At 53.1% G+C, this 26,216-nt stretch overlaps 1 protein-coding gene across 5 annotated transcripts in view; it reads right to left on the bottom strand.

Moving 5' to 3' along the window:
- Positions 1 to 8,155: 8,155 nt before the first annotated feature.
- Positions 8,156 to 26,216, bottom strand: part of MYT1 (myelin transcription factor 1) — a 74,196-nt gene continuing 56,135 nt past the window's right edge. For all 5 annotated transcript variants that reach the window (XM_058686322.1, XM_058686321.1, XM_058686323.1 and 2 more), the window contains exons 17-23: positions 22,558 to 22,620; positions 22,111 to 22,194; positions 14,758 to 14,979; positions 13,614 to 13,705; positions 12,875 to 12,978; positions 10,430 to 10,573; positions 8,156 to 10,074 (exon numbers count right to left, since the gene is read on the bottom strand). In XM_058686322.1, coding sequence (XP_058542305.1) covers positions 9,934 to 10,074; positions 10,430 to 10,573; positions 12,875 to 12,978; positions 13,614 to 13,705; positions 14,758 to 14,979; positions 22,111 to 22,194; positions 22,558 to 22,620 — 850 coding nt within the window. In that variant the 3' untranslated portion in view covers positions 8,156 to 9,933. The remainder of the gene's footprint in view (positions 10,075 to 10,429; positions 10,574 to 12,874; positions 12,979 to 13,613; positions 13,706 to 14,757; positions 14,980 to 22,110; positions 22,195 to 22,557; positions 22,621 to 26,216) is intronic.

Genomic DNA, 26,216 nt, shown 5'->3' with positions numbered 1-26,216 from the left:
TCTCAAATATATTCTGTCCCAACCAATACCAGTGACCCCTGCTCCTTCATCACTTACAGAGGAGCCTCCCCCTGCCCTGCCCTCCTAACACATATCTCTGAGATGCCTCTGCTTCCTGACAGCATCCAATCCGCTCACAGTTTCCCCATCTGTAAAATGGAGGTGTCAGTGCCTTGCAAAGGCCACCAGACCAACCTGCAGTTGGATGAGCTTGTCTTTCTTCTTCCAGTGTGCAGGATGTTACCATGGGGAGCTGTGCGGTGTCCCTGACAGGTGTTGGGAAGGCTTACTGAAGGGTATGCACTTGGGATGGGTGATTTGTGGGCCACTCGTGCTTAGCATACCTACAGGAGGGGTCCCCTGGCACAGGGAAGGTCACGTAGAGGCCTGAGGCAGGGGTGAACCTGGGTACTTGTGGCTGGAGCCACAGGCAGTGGGTTGTGTTGTTATCTTCAAAGTACAGTACTAATACTTCCTTTGGCTGAGGTAGCTTTAAAAATGTTTTTATTGTGGTGATATAGAGAGAGCATAACATTTATCATTCGAGCCACTTTCAAGTGCACAGTTCAGCGGCATTAAGTGCGTTTTAAGCGTTGTGCAACCATCACCACTATCCATCTCCAGAATTTTTTCATCAGCCCTAACTGAAATGTGCCAAGAAACTCTGAAACTCTGACCAAGATGGACTGGACTTGCCCTCATGCCTGAAACAACCAAGAAATGGACAAATATGTGTAGCAACAGTTCTCAGAACCTGGACGTTGTGCAACAAACCTCAGTGACTCCTGAGAGACGAGAAACCAAAGGGCTGAGTCCTTACAATTGCCCCATCTCACTGCTGTGAGAGTCTTCAGCCTGCAGTGGCAGGGAGGAGGGGATCCCTAGCGGAGCCGGGAGGACTCCCTGAGCTGAGGAGACGAAACTGAGAATGCAGGGAGACCAAGGTAACTAGAGGTCCCAGGGCAGACTACAGGTGGGGAGAAAGATACATAGAGGACCTGGGGACCTGCAGCAGGTCCCCATCAAGTGTTCAGTTAGAGAACTAATCAGCACACGTGTGTGCAGAAACAACCCAAGGCCAGGGAAGGAACGGTCCAAAAGGGTTAGAGGTGACACTGCCCACAGTTGAGCGGGGCAGAAAGTAATGTCGGTTACCAGCAGCCACACTGGAAAACCTCTTGGTCTCTGGAACAGTGAGAAGAGTACACAGGAGGATCTTGCCTCAGGAGTGAGTCAGAGCTCCCCGCAGACCCGTCGCTGATCAGACCCCTCCTAGCATATCAGAGAAAGATCTGAAAGATCAAAATGTGTCCTGGCCACTGTGTCCAGGAGCAAAGCTCAAGAATATTCACGAGAAACAAAATGTCCAACACTCAACAAGATAAAATTCACAATGTCTGGTATCCACTCTGGAATTGTGAGGAATGTGAATTTAATTTTTTAATGTGGATTTAATTTTGAGTGGAATAGGGGCAGAGGGAGAGAGACACAGAATCCGAAGCGGCCTCCAGGCTCCGTCCGAGCTGTCAGCACAGGGCCCAATGCGGGGCTCGATCTCATGAACCACGAGATCACAACCTGAACAGAAGCCAGAAACTTAACCAACTGAACCACCCAGGCACTCCTAGAATTGTCAGGAAAATAAAGACGAGGCATAATGAGGAGTTAAGTGCAGACACAGAGCTTACCTAAAAAGACCCAAATATAACCTCTAGGAATAAAAATTACAATGTCTGAGTTGAGAAATACAGTGGATGGTATTAGCAGCAGACTGGATGTTGCTAAAGAAAGGATTGAAGACGCGGCAATAAGAACTCTCCCAAATAAAAAGGGAAAAGAGAATAGACGAACAGCACCAATGGCAGTTGTGGGGTGACCTCGTGTGTCCTGAAATACATGTAATTAGTGTCCCAGAAAGAAGGAAAGACACGATGGGGCGGGAAAAAATAGCTCGGAAAGTAAAGGCTGAAAATTTTCCAAATCTGTTGACAACTATACATCTTGATGAACCCCCAGCACAGGAGCATGAAGGAAACGAGCAAGGCACAGTATAATCAAAGTGCTCAAAACCAATGATGGAGAGAAAAAAAAATTTTAAACACCCAGATAGCAAAGACACGTTATAAATGAAGAAGTACAGACGAGGTTGATGGCAGGTCACAAGATGCCACAAGGCGTCGCCCCTGCACAGCTGTTGTGTTGAAAGCATCCACACTCTCCTCCAAAAAGGGCAAACACCATTTTTCCTCACAGTGAGCCATCTGTGGCCAGCAAGTGGAATTAACCAGTTTCAGACACACCTTACGGCTTCTCTGCTACGTGTGCTGTGCAGGTGAGTGCACTTTGAGGTTATCTGAAAGTGCTGGTGAACTCCAATGTATTCCTAGATGTGAAATGATTGAGAAGGGGTCTAAAGATAATTTGTCATCTTAGAACAAACCACCTTAATAAAAAGTTAGTAATGTGTGGGCACAGGGAAGAGGTCTGATGAAGAACGACGCTGAAGTTTATGTATCTGCTTGGCTAGGATGTGGTGCCCAGATGTTTGGGTAAAGAGTCTAGATGCCTGACAGGATGTTTTGGATGTGATTAACATTTAAATCAGGGGGGCCCAGGTGGCTCAGTTGGTTTAACGTCCAACTCTTGATTTCAGCTCAGGTGTTGGTCTCTACGAGGACAGTGCAGAGCCTGCTTGAGATTCTGTCTCCCTCTCTCTCTCTGCCCCTCCCCCGCTTGTGCTCATGCGCTCTGCGCTCTCTCTCTCTCTCAAATAAATACAAACATTAAAAAATTTAAAAAAAACATTTAAATCAACAAACATTGAGTAAAGCAAACTACCCTCCATAATGTGGGGTGGGTCTTATCCAAGCACTTGAGGCCCTAAGAGCAAAGACTGGGATTCCCCAGGGAAGAAGGAATTCTGCCTCCAGATGGCCTTTGGACACCAAACTACAGCATCAACTCTTCCTGGTCTCCAGTCTGCCACCTGTCCTGCAGATTTCAGACTTAGCCACTGCAATTGAGTGAGCAGATTCCATAAAATAAATCCCCTCCCCACCCCAGTTCTAGATAGATAGATAGATACATAGAGGATAGATAGATACATACATGCATACATACATAGATGATAGATGATAGATAACATGAAGAAGCAGTGTCAGCCCAGGGTCCAGAGCCCTGCCTCCAGGGTACCTGGGGTGGAAGCTTCCTGAGGAGCGGACAGCCACATTTCCTAAGCTATGAGTCCTAGGGTTCAAGGGTCTCCTCCCCCTTTGCCAGCCCCTCTGACTCTCCTCCCTGGCTCCTGTGACTTACGAGAGGAAAGGCATCAGGGGAAAGCATGGGTGGGCAGCAGCCTTGGAGAAGGAAGGCCAGTCTGGAAAGACCAAACTTCAGAACTTCTGAATGCAGCTGTTGGCAGGCCAGACCAGTTGCTAACAGCGGTGACAGCAGCAGATGTATTCAATCCTCAGGCCCCGGGTGAGAGGTACCTAGACTTGGAGGGCCCTGGGGGGTGGCTAGCACCTAACAGAGGCAGATCTTGGAGCTGGGAGTGATGACTGGTATAAATGGGGAGATGCAGGGAAGGGGAGGTGGGTTCAAGGGTGTCCTCGGAGCGTCAGGGGATAGTGCATGACCTGCGGCCTGGGCTAACCCTTTCCACCTTCCTCCTCCCCTCCTTCAGTAGCATGTGCTGTGGACCCCTTTACGGAGAAGAAAACCAAAGCACAGAAGTGGCATGCTCAAGGTTCCCAGGCGTGAGATGGCCTCTGACTCAAACAAAGCTGCTGCCAGTGCTACTGTGTCAGAAACCGGGAGTCCCCACAAAGGGGACTTGCCCAGCACCTCTAACTGTCGTCCACGCAGTTGCCTTTTGCAGACATGCTTCCTGCCCACCCCCCACCCAACAGAGCACACATCCTGTATTTGGCCCTTTCTCCCCACTTGGTCTCCTAGGCTCTGTACTTGGCTGGTGAGGGAGGTAGCTAGAGACGCTCTGATGGGACATCTGGTTGAACCTACCCCAGGGGGCTGGACATCTCCCTCAGGCCACACCAGTTCTGACCCTCAACCTTGGCCAGAATAGCACAGGGACTCTGTGTGACATTCCATCTAAACAGTTTACATGCTTGAACAATGTTTGGAGATCACCAGTCCTGACCCAGGGCTTCAAAATGCAGGGTGGTGGCAGCAGCCCCTCCCCCCATACCAGTAGCCACCCAGGGGTGCCCTAGGACCGTTGAAAGTTTCCCCAGGACACTTTGAGCATGGTAGGGTGGCAAAAGGTTGGTGTCTGGATCAGAATTCTGTGAGCATGGAGTGAGCCTTGAGGCCTGAAGCAGACCACCATCATCATGAGCCCCTGCCACTGATGCCTCTGACACAGCTTTTCAGGGACCCTGAGCTGGTGGGGAGTGGGGGCATTCAAATGCTTCAGCTGTTTCAGAATGACTGGGTCCCCACTGTGGTGAATGCACATGTCTCAAGTCTTCATATGCCCCTCCTTCTGTACTTACTAGGAAACTGTAGCACAGAGAGTCAACTTGTCAGGGGCTACTCAATGCGAGATGTGGTCCCTAACCTGTGGTCACCGGAGTATCATATTCATAGGACACTTTGGGACTGTGAGCTGAGAAGTCTCCCCACTGCTCAAGAGTGTGGGAGGGCTGTGGATCAGGAGAAAGATCCCCCGCCAATCCCGTCACTGCACATGCACACATAATTTCTCAAACAATGTCAAGGGGTTCCAAACTCCAAAAAGGCCCCCACAGATTCAGCTCTACAAGAAGGAAATGTGCTTGGGGGTCTCTCCCCGTGATCCCAGACCTGCTTCCAGGGCCCCCCTCAGACCTGAGCTCAGCAGAAATCACACAGAGGGCCAGCACATGGGATGGGGTCAGGCAGCTAGCTGTCATACCCTCTGGGAACAATATGAGGGTAAGAGGTCCTCCAGGGAGGGTACAAGCGTGGTGATGGCTAGGGAATGATCAGGAATATTCTGGAGATTGTGGTCCCAGTACAAGGACCACACCTTAGTTCTTTCTGCTATGGACTGAAAATGTATACATGGGAAGAAACTGCCTTTAGGAGTGTAGGAAACGGATCTTGGATAAGCCTAACTGCCCTGTGGGAAAGCACTGGCTGGCACAGTGACAGTGAATCATCCAGGCAGACCAGCCCAGGCTGATGGGGGCAAGGAGAGGTCCCCTCGGGGACAGGTATACCTTGCTCAGCCCCATAGGCAGGAGGAGCCATAGGAGTGCTGGAGAACCCCCTCCACCTCAAGGAGGCTTCAGAGTCTCTGTCCAGTCCCAGCTACCTTAGGGAATGGTCAGAGCATCCTGGGAGGCAATGGTATCTGCCAATACGACTCTCCCGAGACTGGGGGACCTATCTGTCCATGCTGTGCCTGGACAGATTCTTCCTGGTGGCTCCTTCTCTGTCCACTGGCCTGGGGATCATAGTAGCTCCTTCTCCTGTGGCTCCTCTGTGCCCACTGGGTCTGACTGCTACATGGGGTTCAGCTGAGCTGGCACCCCTTCCTCTTCTTGAAGAGGACAGACCCCAGGGACCAGAGGGCTGGTGTAAATCCTGGCAACATAGCCAGTCCTCTGTGTGACCCTGAGCAGCTTGGTGGGCCTCAGCCTTCTGGTGTGTATGACAGGGACAATCCTAGTGCCCGCACCACAGTCGTTGACAAGAGGTGGGTTTGTCATTACTTCTCTCCTGTACCTGCTCAGGGCTGATCCAGGTAGGGTTTTATGTGGGGTGACTCAGCTGTGACTGAGCCCTTCTATGTTTGGTGCCTGATGGTGTCTTGGATTATCGAGCTCTGTGTGGGGACGCAAGCAGTGGCCCTGGGAGGCGTGTTGGAGGACTTACAAGCTCTTCTGCTTGTTCACAATGCAGCAGGTGAGCCTTGGGTGGACTCCTTACCATCTTTAGTCATAAACAGCACCAGGTTTCTCCTTTGCTGTTTTGACAACTGCCACAGGGAGAGCCATGACAGAATTAAACACGAGGAAAACATTTTTGACAGTGTGTGAAAGACACGGGCAGAAATGTGTCCAACTTGGCAGAAGGTACCCAGTGAGCAGAGATGGGTGGATCCAACGAGGGGGTCCATTGGCATGGCGCTGGAGAGGGAGCTGCACCTGTGTCCTCCACACCCACTTCCAGGATCCTATGTGAGAAGCAGGGTTGCTCTGTGGGCTCCCCTGCCCCTCCCCCTAGGCCCCTCATCCTGGAAGCGGGAGGCTTGGGGATGGCCCCACAGAGCTGAGACTGCAGCAGCTCCTCTGATTCCTTGGGGCTCCAGGCGTGCCCCTAAGACCTATACTGGCTCAAGAAGCTGCTGGGGGTGTGAGCAGCCCTCAGAGCCAGAACCAGCCCAAATGGATACCTCAGTGGGAGGACCTCCCTTGGAGTTCAGTAGTCACTGAGTCCACCCCGTCCCCTGTGGTAGGCAGGGCATGGCTGATGCCACCATGCATGCATGCCTGCACAGCTGGATGTAGCCCTAATACTCACCTGTTCTTCATCAAGTCATACGTTGGCCTCATTAGGGCAACACCCCTGGGTGGCCCCGTCTGGGGGGCACACACGACCCGACTGGTGCTCCATGGTAACATCCACATCCATGTGGCACCACAGACACTGTGGCCCCTCTTGGTAGCTTCCATGTGGCCACGATCTCTTCAGCTGGATGAATCAGGACAGGCAGCTAATGAGGATTGGCATCTTGCTGGGCCCAGGGAGGGTCAGGCTAGGAGCAGCAGATGGGCTGTTGTGGTCACTTGGGTACATGTCCTGTGGCCTGTGGAACATCCAAGTGGAGACCCAGAAGGTTCTAGAACTGGGAAAAGCAGACTTGGGAAGCAGTGTGGGAGTAGTCTGCACACGGCAGACATGAGCGGTAGGGATGTTGATTCGGGGAAGGAGAGAGGCCAGGATGCGGACGGGGGCAGCCTGTGCGGAGCACACAGGAGGACAGCACACAGCAGGTGCAGGGTGGGGCGGAAACCAAGAATAGGCCCCGTGGCCAAAGGCAGATGAGAAGAGGGACAAGTGGAGGACGGGAGGAGGGAGCCATAGACGTTGCCCAAAGAAAAGAGGCCAGGCCTCAGAGGCCTGCACGCTGTAGACACTGAAAGGAAAGAGAGAAAGACAAGGACAGTGTGGAGTGGGGTGGGGAGGGGGGTTGGGGGTACAGCGAAGGCCCAAGCGCAGCTGCCCTCCAAACACACCAAATGCCCCCAGGTGTCCTGGACCCTGTCTGATTCAGACAGTGGTTGGAAATGAGGCTCAGAATTTCTAAGAATTTTCCTTCATCATGTCAGGTGGGAGCTCCAGGTTGGCCTTCAAGGCCAGATTCCCAAGGAGGTCAAAAGGTGTGGACAGTTCAGGCTGAAACTCCAAACCTAAGTCTCACCCTGTGAGAGCTAGAGCTCCACCTGACATCAAAGTGTGAAAATGGTGAGGCGCCACTGCAAGGCCAATAAAGCCAAGCGCAAGAGCTTAAGCAAAGAAGAAGGAGGAAGAGGAGGAGGAGGGAGAAGAAGAAAAGAGAAGAGGAGAAAGAGGAGGAGGAATGAGGGGAGGAAGGAGAAGGAGGAAAGAGAAGAAGAGTTCGTTCCCTGCATAACTGGGAAATGCGAGGATGGGCAACCTTCAGCTGGACCAGGAGCTCTGAAAAGATTAGAGAGTTCTCTCATCCCCTCCCTTCCACCTCCACCTTTCTCTTTCCATTTCTCGACTCTACCTCCCTCCAGAATGTCCAGACTCTCTCCTACTGCAGCTGGCTTCCTCCTTGTGGCCAGGAGAGGTGGTCTGTGGCAACCCCTATTCCACCCCTCAACCCCACCACCCCTGCCACCCCACCCTGTCTGACAACCCCAACAGGAAGACTCCTGTCCAAGCCCAAGAGAAAGTTCTGCTCTGCACATACCCAGTCATGTGGGAAGAGGCAGAGCACAGTGACTTAGACCTCCTAGAACCGCCCCTTAGGGGAAGGATGTTCGTTCCACATTAGGGTCCCAAGAAGAGACCACAGGTGGAAGAGGCCACCCACCCACCCACCCAGCCACTCCCCAGGAAGGTGACTCATTAGGGCTCTCAGGGACACAGACCGCCGGCACAGTACACACCGGTCCCACACAGTCAGAGTGGACTTTTATTAGGAAATCACCCTGCAAACACACCGAGAAGTGCTGTGCTGTGGGTTCCACGCATTTCCTGAGGAAGGGGGTCACAGTTTCGGAGCTGTCGGAGGAGCAGGGAGCCTGTGAGCGGGGACTGCTCGGTGCTGCCTGTGGCCAGCACTCCTTCACAGCAGCATGACTCAGCCATCAAGAACCAGCACACAGACGCAACACAAGAAACACGCCAGAGCACACACATCTGCGCTACACTTAAATAAATAATAAATACAGAATTCCACTTGCTGTTGTCCGTGCCTGAAACAAAAGGAACCGAAGGGATGAAGAAAACCAAAAAGTCTTTCTTTCCATTGGACCAGGGGGAAAACATCCCCAAATTATCAAAATTCCTCAGTTACAAAATACTCTTTAAAAAATTCCATTATTAAAAGAATAAATAACAAAATATATAAAAAATAACTTGGTTGCATCAAAATTATAAGAAGACTTCTATATATAGAAGTTATAGCAAGATTTTTTGTGGCCTATCTCTTGTCAAATAGTCAATTTTGCTTTGATTTCATCTGTTTCCCTCTCATGATGTCCTGGTGTGGGGTCTAGTTGAAACAGTACAAAATTAATAAATAAAAATGTTAAATAAATAGCAAATGTTAACACAAGAGGTTGTGAATATAAATACTTACATCTTGACAAAATTAAATAATGTACAGAATAATTAAACTAACTACTTTTTTTTTTCTTCCAGGAAGTGCAATTTCTCTACTTTTAAATACTAACTTGGAATTGCAGTCACAACCGATTTGGACTCTATTTACACGTTAGGAACATTGTGTTTAACACATTATATTAAAATTTTTTTTCACGTCTTGAATGGATCTAAAAGGAAGTGAAACCTTGGTGGTCTCCTAATTAGGGATTTATCCCCTGACCTTGCTGATGCCACCTCCACCCCAGTCAAGCTCGGCCACGACCCAGGTAAAGCGGCAGTGACGGGTCACAGGCATGAGTGGACGCACAGACAGCCAGAGACCCTGGCCCTGACCCAGACCTGGGTCTGAAGGCGGCAGCCCCGAGGGGGAGCGTGACCCCAAGCCTGCACGTGTCTGTGCGGGCTTGGGGTGCCAGCTGCCCCTAGAAGTGAGGTGCTTTAATGTGGAACTTCCAGGGGTTCCCAGGTTAGAGTCCTCAAGTTGGCCATGGGCTGCAGGTCTGTTTCTAACCCTCTGGAACAGTGCTTTATTCCATCCTTAAGACAAAACTGAGTTAAATGAAAACAGAAAACACACTTGCCACATTGACCTCACTGAGCAGACGTGTGCCCAGGGGCACATGCTCCAGGCTGACACTGTCACACGCACCACCCGCCCCGTGCCCACGGCTACCCTCCCAGCCTCGACAGACAAAGGAATACTGTGGTTGCAAACTCCAAAACTTCCCTGAGAACCTTGTCCATGAGCTTTCACCGGAGACTTTGAGCTGCTCTTCAGATTTCTTTCAAAAAACAAAAATAAATCACTTTGTAATACTTCATGCCCTGCCCTGCATTCGTGTGGGGAGGTCAAGGCCTCCAGCCTGGCAAGTGCAACGAGAAAGACACTGATTTCCAGGCACCCCTGTGGATGAGCCCAGCTGAGGCCTCCCTGGGCTGCCAACTGGAAGTCACTGTGAGTTGGGACTCCCCGCTGCGGGGGCAGGGCAAGGGAGGTAAGCGCGGGAGCCAAGTCGGGCTGCCCCGGATGTCCGGATTGGCGGGGTGGCTCTGGAGTGACGGGGTCTAGACCTGGATGCCCCTCACAGCCCGTTTGATGCTCTCCAGGAGGTCCTTGTTCTCGGGGTTCCGGTAGCACTCCTGGTTGGAGTACATGTCAGTGAGGGTGCTCACGTAGGCATCGAAATTCTGCTCACATATTGGCTCCTGGAGAACAGAACCAGCTTAGCAAGCTCCATCCACACGGTGTGTCCCGTGATTTTCAGAAGCCACAGAAGTCTGTGGCGGGACTCAAGCCCATCTCCTCACACCTACTAGGGCCGCCACTGCCCCTTGGGCTGAAACAACCATGAGCACCCTGCTGTGGATTCATAAGCCCTTCGGGACAGCTGGAACCACTGTGGCCAGCAGCCTGTCGGGCAGAGCGCCTGCCCTCCTGGCAGGACCCCAGAGGTAGAGGTGTGCCCCGCCCTCCTGGCCCTCCCCAGAGCCCTGGCAGGGGGTGGGGGGGACAGTCAGCCACAAGCTCACTGGCGTGCCCGCAGGGCCACACACTGCTTACCATGTGCGGAAGGCGGATGTTGGCGAGACTTTGGATGAGGGCCTGGCTCAGGCCCGACAGCTCCAGAAACAGGGCTTCATTCTGCTCCTCAATGAGCTTGTTCTCCTCTTCGATATTCTTCAGGCTCTTCTCCATGGAGGAGATCTGCACCGGACCAAGGTGGGAAATGCCTCCTGTCATGGGGGCCCCATGGACCATATCATGTCCTCCTGGGACACACCCAGCATGCTAACTGTGCCACATCTGCTATCTTTCTGGGAGAAGGCAAAGACGTAGGGACTCTGGTCCCTGGACGGAGGAGGGGACACAGGGACTCAGCCAGGAGTGGTGTGGGACCATGGGTTTCTATGCCACATCTGTCCTGCGGGGGCAGAGAGGAACACAGACTGAGCACCCTGGGCTCACATCCCAGCCCACCACTAGCCGTACAGTTAACCTCGCCATGCTTCTTCTTCCTTGTCTGTAATGGGAATACTGCACGCACTTTATGGGGTGTCTGGCTGCCTTTGGGTTTTCTCCCCACCAGAAAGGCCAACAAAGTGCCTTAATAAAGCTGTGGAAGACAGCCACTCCTAGCTGAGTGGAGCCAGTCAATGACTCCTCCAGCACACCCTGAGAGTGACAGTGACAGCAGGGCTACGGGTCATGGGCAGTCCGGCCTACCCAGAGCAGCTCAAGCGATCAGGTGAGTCTCAGGGTCCGTATAACCCTATGCAGACATTCACAGCCAGCATGGGGAAGGTGGGAAACCTTCCCTGGGGCCTGATCTGGAGAAGACTTGCTTGGGAGGGCAGCCCCCAACCTGACCACATCTTAAGGAGGCCTCAGGGCACAGGCAAGTTCACATGACATGTGTGACACATTAAGCTGTCCCCAGATAGAGACAGGTAAGCTGCCTTTTAGAAAGCTATGGATCAGGTAGAGTGCTTTCCTCCAACCACGTGGCTGGGAAACACCATGCTTCGTCACCTGGTGACAAATCTTCGGCTTAAAACACTTGGGAGTAGGAGTTAGGGGCCTGCCTTCTCTCTGCCTGAGCCTTCGGCAGAGCACATGACTCAAAACTCCCTCTAGAGGAAAGGGGGCTCTCGGTCCTTCCAAATGGATGCCGATAAACAAAAAGGTGGAAATCAGGGGGTGCCTGGTGGCTCAGTGACTGTGTTGAGCATCTGACTCTTGGTTTCGGCTGGGGTCATGATCTTGCGGTTCACGAGTTCAAGCCCCACACTGGCCTCCACGCCAGTGGAGCAGTGGAACAGAAGCCTGTTCGGGATTCTCTCTCTCTGCCCCTCCCCTACCCACTCTCTCTCTCAAAATAACTAAATAAAAACTTTGAAGAAAAAAAAAGGTGGAAATCAGCAAAAAGGGAGAAATCAGAGGTGCTGCCCCAAGGGTACACTCTGAGAAGGGAGGGAGCAGTGAGGGACAGAGGGTGGCAGTCACACAGTGATATGTCTCGGCACCCAGAGACGCCCCAACACTCCTCTGCTTCTACTGCCTAGGAACCTGGGGAAAGTGCTGCAGAATGAAAATCCTTCCTAATCTCCATGGGCTGATGCTCTGTTTACACAGGAGGTCAGCGTGAAAGCCTGTTTTCCAGTGGAAGAAGGAACAGAGGAACAAGACATGTAGAGCTCCAATGTGTCACACTGCAGCCTCTGGGAAGGAGCCTCACCACCTTCCCATCTGTCCTTCCTGCCCTCAGATCCTGCAGGGCCCAGTACCTCCTTGTCCCTCTGCCCTTCAAGCCACAGGGGACACAGCTATGTGTGGCCACTCCTTCTGTGCTCCAGGTTCTCTCCAGCCCCCTACTCAACAGCTAAGGACAGGGCACTGTCTTCTTTTCGGAATAAGGCTTTCGCTGCATTTTTTCCTGATGACAAATGTTCATTTTGGGGAAATCAGAGAGATGACAAATACCCTTAAAGAAATGTGTAACTCTATCACATGGCAACAGTGGCTCTTTCTGGGTCAGACGCCTCCTCATACAAATGTCTTTACCTCACAACAACCTCACAGAGTTGACTCCTATTTTTCTCTTCACTCCACCAGCAAGGACGTCAAGATGCACATTGCCAACGGGTTTTCCAGGTCACTCGGCTGGTGTATGGCAGTACTGTGGTCGAGGCAGGCTCCAGCCAGACCCCCAGAACCCACCTGGTGGTGCTACTCCTACAGGGCTAGCAGCCAACTCTGATGGCACCAGTAACCCTGATGGGACCCCCGGCAGGGCCACCTGAAGACCCCTTACCGCTGGAAGAACAGCCAGTGAGGGCGGGTGTGGCATGTTCTGAGTCTCGCTGAGCGCTATGCCCATCAGCTCAGCTTGGCAGCAAGTTTGATGAGGGGCTCAGTTTTCCTGCCTCACTGAAGTGCAGGCTGAGGACCAGGACCTCTCCGGTGGGGAGGGAGAGGGCGTTCGTGCAGGTGGGCAGCACCACCCACCTGGGACTGCAGCTGTACCATGGCAGCCTCCATCTCCGAGTTGGACTCGTTCAGGTCGCGGATCTCCTGGTTCAGCTGCTTGATCTCTTCATCGTTCTCCAGAACTGCCCCAGAGAGAAACCTTGGTTGTGGCCCTCAGCTTTGTGCCCAGGCCAGCAGGTGGGAGTGCAGTGGAGGCCTGTTTTCTAGGTGGGACTAGGGAGCCCGTCCAAGCAGAGGCAACCTGCCTGGCTCGGTGGGCAGCTCGTATCCCACTTTTGTGCTGGAAAAGTCGATCTTGGAGACTAGCAGCCGTGTGTCTACATTTTTCCCCCTGACCCTGGGGCACGGATAGGAGAGTATAAATCTTTGGCAAGTGTTAATTGCCAAGATAAAGACGGAAGTTTTCCAGGTGGTACTGAATTTCCTCAGCTTCCCTCTTCGTTGACACTAACTGAGTTCACGAATCCACAAACCCTGAGAGCGTGGCTTCTGATGCCGCCATCAGGGTTCTCTGATGCCACCACTTGTCAATACCCAGGTTAGAGCAAGCATGGCCACTTGAGGGCCAGGATCCCAGACTTGAGGCGACCAGGGGTCCAGAGCTAGGTTGGGGGACCCGTCGACTCAGGTAAGCAGTCTGTCTCCACCATGACTCACGCTAGGAGGGGCCTTGTCTCCCTACCCCCTCCCGCCAGTACCTGCTCACTCACCCATGTCACAGACATCGCTCGGAGGAACTGCAGGAGGGACACCTTACCATCACTCGTCTTGAACTTCGTGCTGAGAACCTCATCCCCTGAGACTTTTCCCTTCTTTCCAGCAAAGGTTGCTCTGGGACAGCCAGATAAGCTGGAAGCAAAGGTCACACCAAAAACCAGTCCAAGGTCACATACCAAGGGCCAGTCTGTGATGACACATCACAATGAAAGCCAAGTCCTCATTGGCTGGCAGCCTGGTAGGACCCTGGTTGGAACTTTCTCATTCGTCTCCTCTTGCCACCTGCTCCCCGGCTCCGGCCGCCAAGCTTCCACACCCCTTATTCAGTAGCCCAGGCCTTTCCCAGCTTAGGCCCTAAAGGCTTATCCCCAGATTGCCTGGGCCAAGCTCCTCACCCCCTTCTCAGAGAGGCCTCCCTCCCTCCTCCCTGCCACTATCCTCCCCCACAGCATCTCTCCTCTTGGCCACACTGCAATATCTTACTCATTTGTTTGGTTATAGTCTGTCCCTCACTTGGCCCAAATCAACTCTTGTTCTCTGCTCTCCTGAGCCTGGTATTTGGTGGACTCTAAGTCAAAGCTTGTGGAACGAATGAGTTCATTAATCTTTAGGTGGAGAGACAGGGACGGAACAAAAGAAAGAGAAGGTTTCTGATGAACAGTGTAGTGACCCCTGCACCTTGGCCAATACCTCAGCTGCCTGGCACACAGAGGAATAGAATGGGGGAGGCAAGCTGTCCCCAGGCCTGGGACAGGTGTTGGGGGCAAATGAGAGCCCAGGCAAGGAGGGGTCTTGTCGCCATGTCCCTTCCACAGCAGGCACACGTGGGCCCAAAGTTCAACGAAGAGACCCCAGCAGGAGGGGCCAGCTTTTCATGAGAAGCCGGCAGCCTCTGTCGAGAATGCACACACGAGACTCAGGGCTCCACTCACTCTTGCTGGAGGGACTCCACGTGCTCCACGTGGAGCAGCCACATGGGGTGCCACATGTCACAAACACCATGATCTGATACTAACAGATTTTCTATGGCTTCATCCAGTTGGCTACCAATCCGTGCCTTGCTTTTCCCTGGAGAAACTATAGGCCACAACTGAGCCCTTCCTGAGTCTGGTCCTTCCTGAAGAACCTTGCCCACATGCCCAAGGCCAGGGGCCTATGAAATGCAAGCCATGCAGGGCAGTTACCTCCGGTGGGTGAGGAAGCTACCATTGGCATGACCGGAGCCATCACAGCCTGGAGTGGGGCAGGTGGGCCCCTCGTTCTTCAGTGACTTCCAGGAGAACGGTGAGCCATTAAGAGAACCCTCTTTCTGCCTCCGAGCGGCCAGCGGGCAGCCAGATGCACTTCTGTGTGAAGCATATTTGCCGCTGATGTGACCGAGCCCCACACAGCCTGGCACAGGGCACCTGGCACAAAGAGGTCAGAGGTGAGCACTGAGCACTAGATGGGGGAGGTGAAGCCCAGAGACTCTCCCATGCCAGACACTGAGACTGCTGGGGGCTCCTGGATGAACTACCACGGTTGGAGTGATTCCTGAAGCCACAGGTCAGAACCTGGGGCTTCCCAACCAGATGTAAAGGCAACAGGGATCACGTTCCCTCTCCAGCCTCACCCTCACGCTTCCTGCATAGTTGGAAGGTCAGCAGCTACCTTCCCTGAAAGAAGAAGCTACCTTCTCTGGAAGAAGCTACCTTCTCTGGAAGGAGAAGCTACCTTCTCTGGAAGCAGCTACCTTCTCTGGAAGGAGAAGCTACTTTCTCTGGAAGCAGCTACCTTTTCCAGAAGGAGAAGCTACCTTCTCTGGAAGGAGAAGCAACCTTCTCTGGAACCAGCTACCTTCTCTGGAAGGAGAAGCTACCTTCTCTGGAAGCAGCTACCTTCTCTGGAAGGAGAAGCTACCTTCTCTGGAAACAGCTACATTCTCTGGAAGGAGAAGCTACCTTCTCTGGAAACAGCTACCTTCTCTGGAAGGAGAAGCTACCTTCTCTGGAAGCAGCTACCTTCTCTGGAAGGGGAAGCTACCTTCTCTGGAAGCAGCTACCTTCTCTGGGAGCAGCTACCTTCTCTGGAAGGAGAAGCTACCTTCTCTGGAAACGGCTACCTTCTCTGGAAGGAGAAGCTACCTTCTCTGGAAACAGCTACCTTCTCTGGAAGGAGAAGCTACCTTCTCTGGAAACAGCTACCTTCTCTGGAAGGAGAAGCTACCTTCTCTGGAAGCAGCTACCTTCTCTGGAAGGAGAAGCTACCTTCTCTGGAAGCAGCTACCTTCTCTGGAAGCAGCTACCTTCTCTGGAAGGAGAAGCTACCTTCTCTGAAAGGAGAACCTACCTTCTCTGGAAGCAGCTACCTTCTCTGGAAGGGGAAGCTATCTTCTCTGGAAGCAGCTACCTTCTCTGGAAGGGGAAGCTATCTTCTCTGAAGGGAGAAGCTACCTTCTCGGGAAGCAGCTACCTTTTCCAGAAGGAGAAGCTACCTTCTCTGGAAGGAGAAGCAACCTTCTCTGGAACCAGCTACCTTCTCTGGAAGGAGAAGCTACCTTCTCTGGAAACAGCTACCTTCTCTGGAAGGAGAAGCTACCTTCTCTGAAAGGAGAACCTACCTTCTCGGGAAGCAGCTACCTTCTCTGGAAGGGGAAGCTACCTTCTCTGGAAGCAGCTACCTTCTCTGGGAGCAGCTACCTTCTCTGGAAGGAGAAGCTACCTTCTCTGGAAACGGCTACCTTCTCTGGAAGGAGAAGCTACCTTCTCTGGAAACAGCTACCTTCTCTGGAAGGAGAAGCTACCTTCTCTGGAAACAGCTACCTTCTCTGGAAGGAGAAGCTACCTTCTCTGGAAGCAGCTACCTTCTCTGGAAGGAGAAGCTACCTTCTCTGGAAGCAGCTACCTTCTCTGGAAGCAGCTACCTTCTCTGGAAGGAGAAGCTACCTTCTCTGAAAGGAGAACCTACCTTCTCTGGAAGCAGCTACCTTCTCTGGAAGGGGAAGCTATCTTCTCTGGAAGCAGCTACCTTCTCTGGAAGGGGAAGCTATCTTCTCTGAAGGGAGAAGCTACCTTCTCGGGAAGCAGCTACCTTTTCCAGAAGGAGAAGCTACCTTCTCTGGAAGGAGAAGCAACCTTCTCTGGAACCAGCTACCTTCTCTGGAAGGAGAAGCTACCTTCTCTGGAAACAGCTACCTTCTCTGGAAGGAGAAGCTACCTTCTCTGGAAACAGCTACCTTCTGTGGAAGGAGAAGCTACCTTCTCTGAAAGGAGAAGCTACCTTCTCGGGAAGCAGCTACCTTCTCTGGAAGGGGAAGCTACCTTCTCTGGAAGCAGCTACCTTCTCTGGAAGGGGAAGCTATCTTCTCTGGAAGAAGCTACCTTCTCTGGAAGGAGAAGCTACCTTCTCTGGAAGCAGCTACCTTCTCTGGAAGGAGAAGCTACCTTTTCTGGAAGGAGAAGCTACCTTCTCTGGAAGGAGAAGCTACCTTCTCTGGAAGCAGCTACCTTCTCTGAAAGGAGAAGCTACCTTCTCTGGAAGCAGCTACCTTCTCTGGAAGGAGAAGCTACCTTCTCTGGAAACAGCTACCTTCTCTGGAAGGAGAAATTACCTTCTCTGGAAGCAGCTACCTTCTCTGGAAGGGGAAGCTATCTTCTCTGGAAGAAGCTACCTTTTCTGGAAGGAGAAGCTACCTTCTCTGGAAGGAGAAGCTACCTTCTCTGGAAGCAGCTACCTTCTCTGGAAGGGGAAGCTATCTTCTCTGGAAGCAGCTACCTTCTCTGGAAGGGGAAGCTATCTTCTCTGGAAGAAGCTACCTTCTCTGGAAGGAGAAGCTACCTTCTCTGGAAGCAGCTACCTTCTCTGGAAGGAGAAGCTACCTTTTCTGGAAGGAGAAGCTACCTTCTCTGGAAACAGCTACCTTCTCTGGAAGGAGAAGCTACCTTCTCTGGAAACAGCTGCCTTCTCTGGAAGGAGAAGCTACCTTCTCTGGAAGCAGCTACCTTCTCTGGAAGGAGAAGCTACCTTTTCTGGAAGGAGAAGCTACCTTCTCTGGAAGCAGCTACCTTCTCTGGAAGGAGAAGCTACCTTCTCTGAAAGGAGAACCTACCTTCTCTGGAAGCAGCTACCTTCTCTGGAAGGGGAAGCTATCTTCTCTGGAAGCAGCTACCTTCTCTGGAAGGGGAAGCTATCTTCTCTGAAAGGAGAAGCTACCTTCTCGGGAAGCAGCTACCTTTTCCAGAAGGAGAAGCTACCTTCTCTGGAAGGAGAAGCAACCTTCTCTGGAACCAGCTACCTTCTCTGGAAGGAGAAGCTACCTTCTCTGGAAACAGCTACCTTCTCTGGAAGGAGAAGCTACCTTCTCTGGAAACAGCTACCTTCTGTGGAAGGAGAAGCTACCTTCTCTGAAAGGAGAAGCTACCTTCTCGGGAAGCAGCTACCTTCTCTGGAAGGGGAAGCTACCTTCTCTGGAAGCAGCTACCTTCTCTGGAAGGGGAAGCTACCTTCTCTGGAAGAAGCTACCTTCTCTGGAAGGAGAAGCTACCTTCTCTGGAAGAAGCTACCTTCTCTGGAAGGAGAAGCTTCCTTCTCTGGAAGCAGCTACTTTCTCTGGAAGGAGAAACTTCCTTCTCTGGAAGCAGCTACCTTCTCTGGAAGCAGCTACCTTCTCTGGAAGGAGCCATGATGCCCTTGCGCCCTGGGATGTCTCTCAGGGGCCTCTGGGTCCACACCTAGACCTCTTGCTGCCACATCACTTCTATATCACCCCAGCCATGTGTAGTGAAGTGAAGGTGTCAGATGAAACCATCCAGAGCCCACTCCCTGGGAGATTGCACCAAGCACAGAGCCTGGGGGCCTGGGCAGTCACAGAAGTCCCAAGAGTGCCCTGAACCAGGCAGCGCGGGGACAGCAGGGGCTCCATCACCCCACAGCATCCCAGAATGAGACTGTCATGCCATTATGTCCATGGATGTCCCCACATCCGAAATGTGTGTTCTGGAAGGAAGAACACAGGCCACAGTGCTCATGCAAGAAAGACTCAGTTCAGACATTCCATAATGACTCCTGCCAAGTTGTTGCAGAACAGGGAGAGAATCCTCCTGGGAAATAGCAAATGCCCCAGGAATGGTTGAAGTAACTTGAGAAAAGGTTCAGAGCAAATCCCCCTCATGCTGCCATTGGAATGAGTGCACCACAGAAAACTGGCTGGAGCAGGGGGCTCTGGGCATCCACTCTCATGGGATCCAGGCGGGACCTGGGCCAGGAGCTCCCTGCGATGCCTTCTGAGCACCGACACTTCAGGATCGTGGTATCTGAGCTCAGGACCACCTAGGAACCAACAACTGACTGGGGACAACATCCTCCACCTATAAGTTCTGTTTTCTCCCCTGCAACAAATGAGACTCATGTAATTTCCCATTTGTTACCCACTTTTTATAAGCCACAGACCTGGCAAACACACAGGGCCCTGAAAGGGGACACATGGCCCCAGTTTACAGAGGTGGGGTTCCTTGGGGTGGGGAAGTCAGAGGCACAAAGCCTTCAGGAGAGCAAGGGTCGTTCCAGGGCTCCTGCTCCAGCAGGTGAGGGGACGGGGCCTCATTGCCCAGAAGTTGTCCCCATACTCGGGCGTCACTTCCAAGGTGGCCACTGCAGACATTTTCCCAGCCTCCTTTGCCTGGATCCAGCCCCACTTGTCTCCTCTCCTGGTGCCCATCCCTCTCTTCCTCATCCCAGCCACGTGGGCCTCAGACATGTGGAATGGCCACTGATCCGGTCCAAGGTCATCTCAGCCATCAGTCCAGAGTGGAGACGCTGCCAAGGGCCTTGGAAGGACCCCAGGGACGTTCCATCCTATGTCTGCCCCTCGCACCTGGACACCTCTCTGCTGTGGGGTCCCAGAGACACCGGGGCCAGGTGCTCTGAAAGTGCCTGTGAGCACCTGCCATCACAAGATCAAAGGCCAAATGAGAGGCAGCCCTTCACAGTTACAACACACAGTTGAATCTAAATTCCTTTTTCCAACTTTGTTTGCAAAACTCTAACCCTCCTCATCACGAATGACCCCCTGGAATTTATTCGTAGTGAGTATTTCGGACATGTGGGTGGTAACACCACTTCTCTGTCCCTCCACAACCAGTGTCCAAATCTTTGGAGCTGTCGGGTGACCTCACATTAAGGTGTGTGTGGAGTGCCAAGTCAGGCAGCTTCTGTACTTGCCAGGTAGGCCGGTGGTAGGGCACAGGAGCTCTGTGCCACCAGGGTCCCAGGGTCAGAGGCACATCTCTTTTGTCAGATGTCAGTGTGGTTGGGGATAGCGCGGGGGGGGGGGGGGGGGGGCGGGGAGGGGGCACGGCAGGGGCGGGGAGGGCTCTCCACAGGCGATAGGCATTGAACTCCTAACCCTACCTACACTGGAACATCCACAGACTTTTACGGCCAGTTATTTAGTTTTGGCAAAGGGATTTAGCAGAATGTGCTGACATGACTTAATCTCAAACGGTGCAGACACAAGATGTCATAAAGGGAACTCTTCCTCCAGCAGCCTCCATAATCCCATCTAGCACGCGCTCACGAAATCCCGTCACGCAGCAGGACCTGATGCCCCGGTTAAAGTTTCTGCTGCAGTCTGCATTTGTTTAAAGATGATAGTCAATTATAAATACAGTTAAAGTTTATGGCTGGGGAGGAGGCCCTATAAAATGGAGGTGCTGAATAGGCGCCCCTCCCTCCCACCGCCTTGCCACGAAGCCATTAGGAACTTCAGCCATCCTGTAAATGCTGACCTGCTTCTAAGTCATATTCTCCACTTGGCTGAAAAAATCTTGTTTTTTAAAAAGCAAAGTTGACAGCACATTAGGAGGAGGAAAACCATTTTTCCCAGTTAATTTGAAAAATGCTGATCTTGATTTTAATCATTTGCAAATGCAGCACAATTCACTTATCATATCCCTACAGCAGGATCCTTGCTAAATCCATAGCAGCTTGCATTTATATGATCGCAGGCAAATTCCTGGCTTCTCAGAAAGATAAACACTCTTTATCCAGCCTAGCATTTAGTAGGCTGCATTCAGGACACCAATATCCACAAATTTTGTGTTTTTGATTTAGCATTCATTATAGTTTCGTTGTAAAAAATAAATTAAATAAACCAGCCACAGCCTCTTACCACCAAACAGCTGGTGAAGCCAGCCCCTTCGAAGGGTGTGACGCTGGTCAATCAGACCTCTCCTCCTGTGGCCAAGCAGATGTTTGGGCGCAGCTGGGATGAGCTACGAGCTGAAGCTCCAAGGAGGAGCAACCTGTCCAGGTTGCTTCCCTCTGTAGGGGCGAGCATCCAGTTGTTCTTGGCCCAAAGGGTAACACGCAATCAGGACAGACCCGCTTTCTGTGGACCTGCCTGGCTATGCCCTGACCAAGCCGGCTCCAAGGCCCTGTGCCACAACACAGCCAGAACCCTTCCCTTCTACTCATCAACTGGCAAGGGGACCCACTGCCTGCTTCACCCAGTTTTGGCTCTGAAAGTCCTGGGCAAATCAAATGGTGGGTCAGTCTGTTAGCCATACCTGCAAGTGGGGGGTTTGGGGGCAAGTTCCTTCCTGGAAAGATAAGCTTGCAACGATACAGGCCCCTACCAAGTGGGGCACTCACAGGTTCAGGGTTCACACACAATCCCCCTGATGACACGTTAGGTAGCCCCAAGTGGGACAGTCTGGAGAGGGTTTCAGGGACTTCAGTCACGTAAGGCCCAGGATGTCCCCTTTCCTCCCCACAGCAGTGTCGAGGTCCCAGTTCAGGGCGACCCTCCTGGGCTCCCTCTTTCCACACCAGCTCCCTGCAAAGGCATGTGAGTGTGCAGACACACACAATTTGAAGACTGGTCATCTTCCTCACCCTCCTCTCCTCCTCCTGCACCTGACCTTTCCCATCGGACCACATTTGTGCAGGTTGCAATACCCACGAGCGCCCTGTGGGGCTGCCCCATGCCCTGAGCCTACACCCGGGTGCCCCCCCACCACCACGGTGCGTGGGCAACAGGGCTCTCTGCCTCTCCTGGCCCCATCAAACACCCCCAGAACTGAGAAGCCCACACAGGAGGGCACTGTGTGTGCCCTCAATACAACACACGTGGCTCACAGCCTCGTAGGTGTCCTCATGCACAGTAGGAGGACTTCTGTAAAAATGGGCATTGTCATTGACCAGCTGTATTAATTGAAAAAGGAGTCTAGGGGCGCCTGGGTGGCGCAGTCGGTTAGGCGTCCGACTTCAGCCAGGTCACGATCTCGCGGTCCGTGAGTTTGAGCCCCGCGTCAGGCTCTGGGCTGATGGCTCGGAGCCTGGAGCCTGTTTCTGATTCTGTGTCTCCCTCTCTCTCTGCCCCTCCCCCGTTCATGCTCTGTCTCTCTCTGTCCCAAAAATAAATAAAAAATGTTGAAAAAAAAAAATTTAAAAAAAAAAAAAAGAAAAAGGAGTCTAGAAGCAGCTTTTCAGGATCATAACACACAGGAAAATCCCAATTCTGCAAAGCAACCAAGGGCATCAGCAAGACCCCAACTTACTTCATCAGCTCAGGATCTTCCTTGTCATCCTTTGTGGGCGTCACCCTGGCTCCACTTTTCTTGGCACGAGGGCAGCCTGACAAGCTAGTTTTGAAAGAGGAACATAAGCCGTGGTCATTCCAGAACAGCAGCTTCTCACACCCATCTGCCCCTCCCCACCCCTCCACCTCTGTGATCAGCAGCCCCAGAGGATCCCAAGGAAACTTCTGTCATCGAGCACTCTACTGGACAGTAGGGCTATGACAGGAAGTGGCACCATGAGCCCTCTCGTTCTGGCTGCTAATAGCAACACGATCAGGCTTTGGGCACGGCAATTCAGATTACGGCGAGGAAGCAGGCTGTGGTTGCCGCAACATTAATGTCTTATCTGGGGCACTGCAACTGCATCTGAGGAGGAGACCCACCCCACCCCATCCAGCCCGGCACCCCAGGCCATGGCAGCCTCACCTCCGGTGTGATGCGTAGTTCCCCGTTATGTGGCCAGAGCCGTCACAGCCGGGTGTGGGGCACCTGTGGAGGACAGCGGAGCTGGAACCAGAGCCAGTGAAGACACTTGGCCACAAAAGGACCCCCTTTTGGGTCTAGGGTTCTAGGCTGGGCTAAAAGGTTCCAGGACACACACGGGCCTTTGAACAGTGTTCAGGAAGGCAAACCTAACACTTAAGACGGGTTCATCTTCCTTGACGTGGCTAGGAGGAAGAAGGGCTGTTCTCGGGGACATCTGAGCAAAGGAATAGATATTTCCTGAGCACCCATGACCCACCATCCCCAGCGCTGGTCACCTAGAGGTGTGATTCTCAGTGAGTGCAGAATTTGCACAACCAGAGGCTTTTCAGGGGTAGCAGGCACTGGCCAAGGGTAAGGAGAGGGGGCCACAAGACACAAAAGCCCAACTGTATGCCTCCAAAATGTTTGACAAACATATCACATAGAAAGTAAAAACTCCACTTTAATGTACAAGTATGGGTTTTCTCAAATTGTTTTTCCCTGAATGTCCACGGAGGCAGAATGTCAGAGTGGGGAGGCGTGCCTGACTCTGCAGGGGAGTCCACCAGAACCCTCTGGAGCAGGAGCAGGTCTTCCGCTCTGCACCTGGGTCCGTGTGAGGGTGCAGCTCTGACCCTGTGGGACTTGGCAGGATCTGAGGGCTTGCATCTGGAAAGCCTGTTATTCACAGAATACTTATCTACCGTTTCTGGTTTCAGCCTCGCACACAGAAAAAACCATGGGTGCCGAGGCTCTTTCTCAATATACAAGTGGCCCCAAAAGGGTTCTGGAGACTTGCATCAGCTGGAACAGGACATAGGTCTCTGCCTCTCAATCAGCAGAGTTCTCTGAGGCACTCAGGCCCCTGTGCTGTGCCCAAAGCCCTTTGTCGGCACCCTCTTCCACTGGCAAATGCAGCATCTGACATTCGGAGTGAGACAGAGGAAGCCAACACAGCCAAAGGACTCCCCCACAGCTTTGGGCTGCCTCCCAGAACTCAGCAGGCCAACACTGCCTGTTCCGCATCAGAGGACGCTCAAAGCTGGCATGGCAACACGGAGGAGTTCAATGCCCATCTGACCTGCTCCTTCTCCAGTCCCTTGGACTTTCTCAAGGCACCCTCCTCGTCCCTGCCCTATGAGCCACACATGAGATGCCTCCCTGGCCTGCCGGCAGGCCAACCGGTCAAATCACCATTTTGTCGGATTTAGGGGTAACTCAAACCCCTTGAGGTTATGATGGCTCCTGCTCCAGGCATGTGTGGTCACATACCAACACACACACATCTAGGGCCAGGAGGTTTTTGCGTTTTCATAGAAATCACACACCACCTCCATCTAGGTGGGCTTCATATCCTCTCAAACAAACCCCGAACGGGTGCACCACTCCTGCTGGGATGCTTTGTGTCTCTGCATCATCCAAGGTCCCAGGGTGCAAGCTGCCGGGGTGGGCCCCCGGCTGTGGGCACCAAGTCCTTCAGGCATGTCAGGGTATGCCTCACATGACTCTCTGCTGAGGCCGAGGCCCCGTTGATGCCCTGCTGCCTCCTCCTCAGCTCAGAGTGCCCTGCTGAGCACTCTCCTGGCCTGCCGAAGCTAGAGCCCTTCTCCTGCCCTCTGGAAGGCCAAGTGCAGAGAGTGAGGGTGGTGCTTCTCCTGAGTCTGTAGCAGCTCAGGTGGCTGCCTGGACTCTGCTTATTCTCAATTTCAGGGAAACGTGGCAGAACTCAGGCTCAGTGCTACGGGCGGTGGCCAGGGCAGCATGGCCCCGCAGCAGCCCGGGGCCTCGCTGCCCAGAAGTGCAGGTCCATACTGTGGTGCGACCCCCAGTGGCACCTGTGAGTGAGGCTGGCAGGGGAGAGCATGCACGCGGGGGTGGACCCTGCCAGGCCCCAGCACACGTGGACCTGGCGTCCCCGGGGGTCCCACTGAGGCACGCTGTCTGCAGACAGGTGGGGCATCTGCTCTCCTTGCTAAGGCCTGACTCCATGGCTTTTCCCCACAGCTGTATCCAGCAGAGGATGAGGTTCACGTGCCTGGAGAAGCAGATACCCATGCTGGGCGCTGGCAGTGTCAGCCACTCTTGCGCCCCTGAGGACCCACAGGGTCAGTGGCAGGAACCCTCCCAAACATTTGCTTCTGGGTGCATCGTCTGGGTAAGAGGAAGAGTCCTGCGTCTCTGCGACTCACTACAGCTTGGCGACGCACACCAGGTCTCGCCTCTGAGCCCCTTCCCTGACCCACAGTGGCGGGGGCGGTGGGGGGGAGGGGGGGCTGTCCCCCACCTGGTCACACACCTTACAGGGTATGTGGCTGCACCCCAACTCCCCGCACACACAGAGTGGGCTGAGGGGCCCAGGGCAGCTGTGTGCCCTGCCCCCGACCACACTGGGCACATGAGAAAGAAGAGTAAATGCCCCTGAGACTGGATTAAAACACGGAAAACACATCATCCGAGACTGTCGCTGCACCCAGTTACTGACAGGGAGGCCTTGCTTGCAAGGCAGTGATGTAGACGTCTGTGCCCCTCTGGGGTCAGGTCACCATCACGCACCACTGCCACAAGGCTGGTCAGGAGCAGCCTCTCCGAGATGCCCACGGGACAAGAGAAGGGAGGAGGGAGCAGAAGCACCAGCACACCGGGAGCACGGTGGAGCCCCGCCACGTCCACCCAAAGCCCACGCTGTGGCCTGAGGGGGCAAAGAGTGGACGCCCACACAGAGACCTCTGGGGCCAGCGAAGAGCTTGGGAGGAGTCGGGTACCTCGGCCACCTTCCCAGACCTTGCTGACCCTTGCTGAGACTGATGCAGGACTTGTTTTCACATGGGGAAGACTTCCTGTTGCTATTTCTAAACAAGTTCAGGTTAATGTTCCCCACAGGCTCTTAGTCTCAGAAGAGTGCTAACCCTCCCAGACGGCCACGTTTCCAGGCCCAGACCAGGCCCACGTTGTCCTTCCAGCAGCCCCGAGCACCCGCTCTGCAGGGAGAAAGGTCCACCGCGCACACATGTGTTCACACCTAGAGCTCTAAAATCGTTCAGACCCTCAAACTGGAAAACCACGAAAACTAATCATAGTTAAAAAGCAAGTCGAATTGGAAAAGGAAACAGGAAAAAGGGAACGTGGGAAAGACGGTAAGAGAAGACAGGGAGGAAAGGAGGAGGGGAGCTGGGGGAAGAGGGTCCTGAGCCTGCAGGACTGATAGACTTCTGGGGCTGGACCTGGTGAATGGATGAGTAACTATGCAAATCAGCCATGATGAGCTGAGCCTCAGAAAATGTTTACATTAAAGCTGTGAACACTTAGAAGGACAGTTCCGGTGGTGAACCCTGCTCAGAACAGAAAGCCCCATGGGTAACAATGAGCAATGACATGCCATGGCTGCCGGGACCAGATAGGCCTCCCCAGAGTGACAAAGAGGAGACTGGCAGGATGGGGACCTTCCAGAGATCTACAGCTTTCTGCCCCGTTTCTAAATCAGCTCAAGCCCCTTGGACGCCTTTGGCAATAACAGCTCCTCATCTTACAGTCTCTAGGGCCCTGGCTCCTGTCTGGTCCCAGAACAGGATGAGCCTAGATTCAGGGCCCCTCAATATGGAGAGGATGAACACCCTGGAAGA

This window comes from Neofelis nebulosa, chromosome 9, assembly GCF_028018385.1.
Source record: "Neofelis nebulosa isolate mNeoNeb1 chromosome 9, mNeoNeb1.pri, whole genome shotgun sequence".
In the NCBI taxonomy this organism is placed as follows: Eukaryota; Metazoa; Chordata; class Mammalia; order Carnivora; family Felidae; genus Neofelis; species Neofelis nebulosa.
The sequence above is the reverse complement of the archived record's forward strand: the minus strand, read 5'-3'. Positions and strand labels throughout refer to the sequence as shown.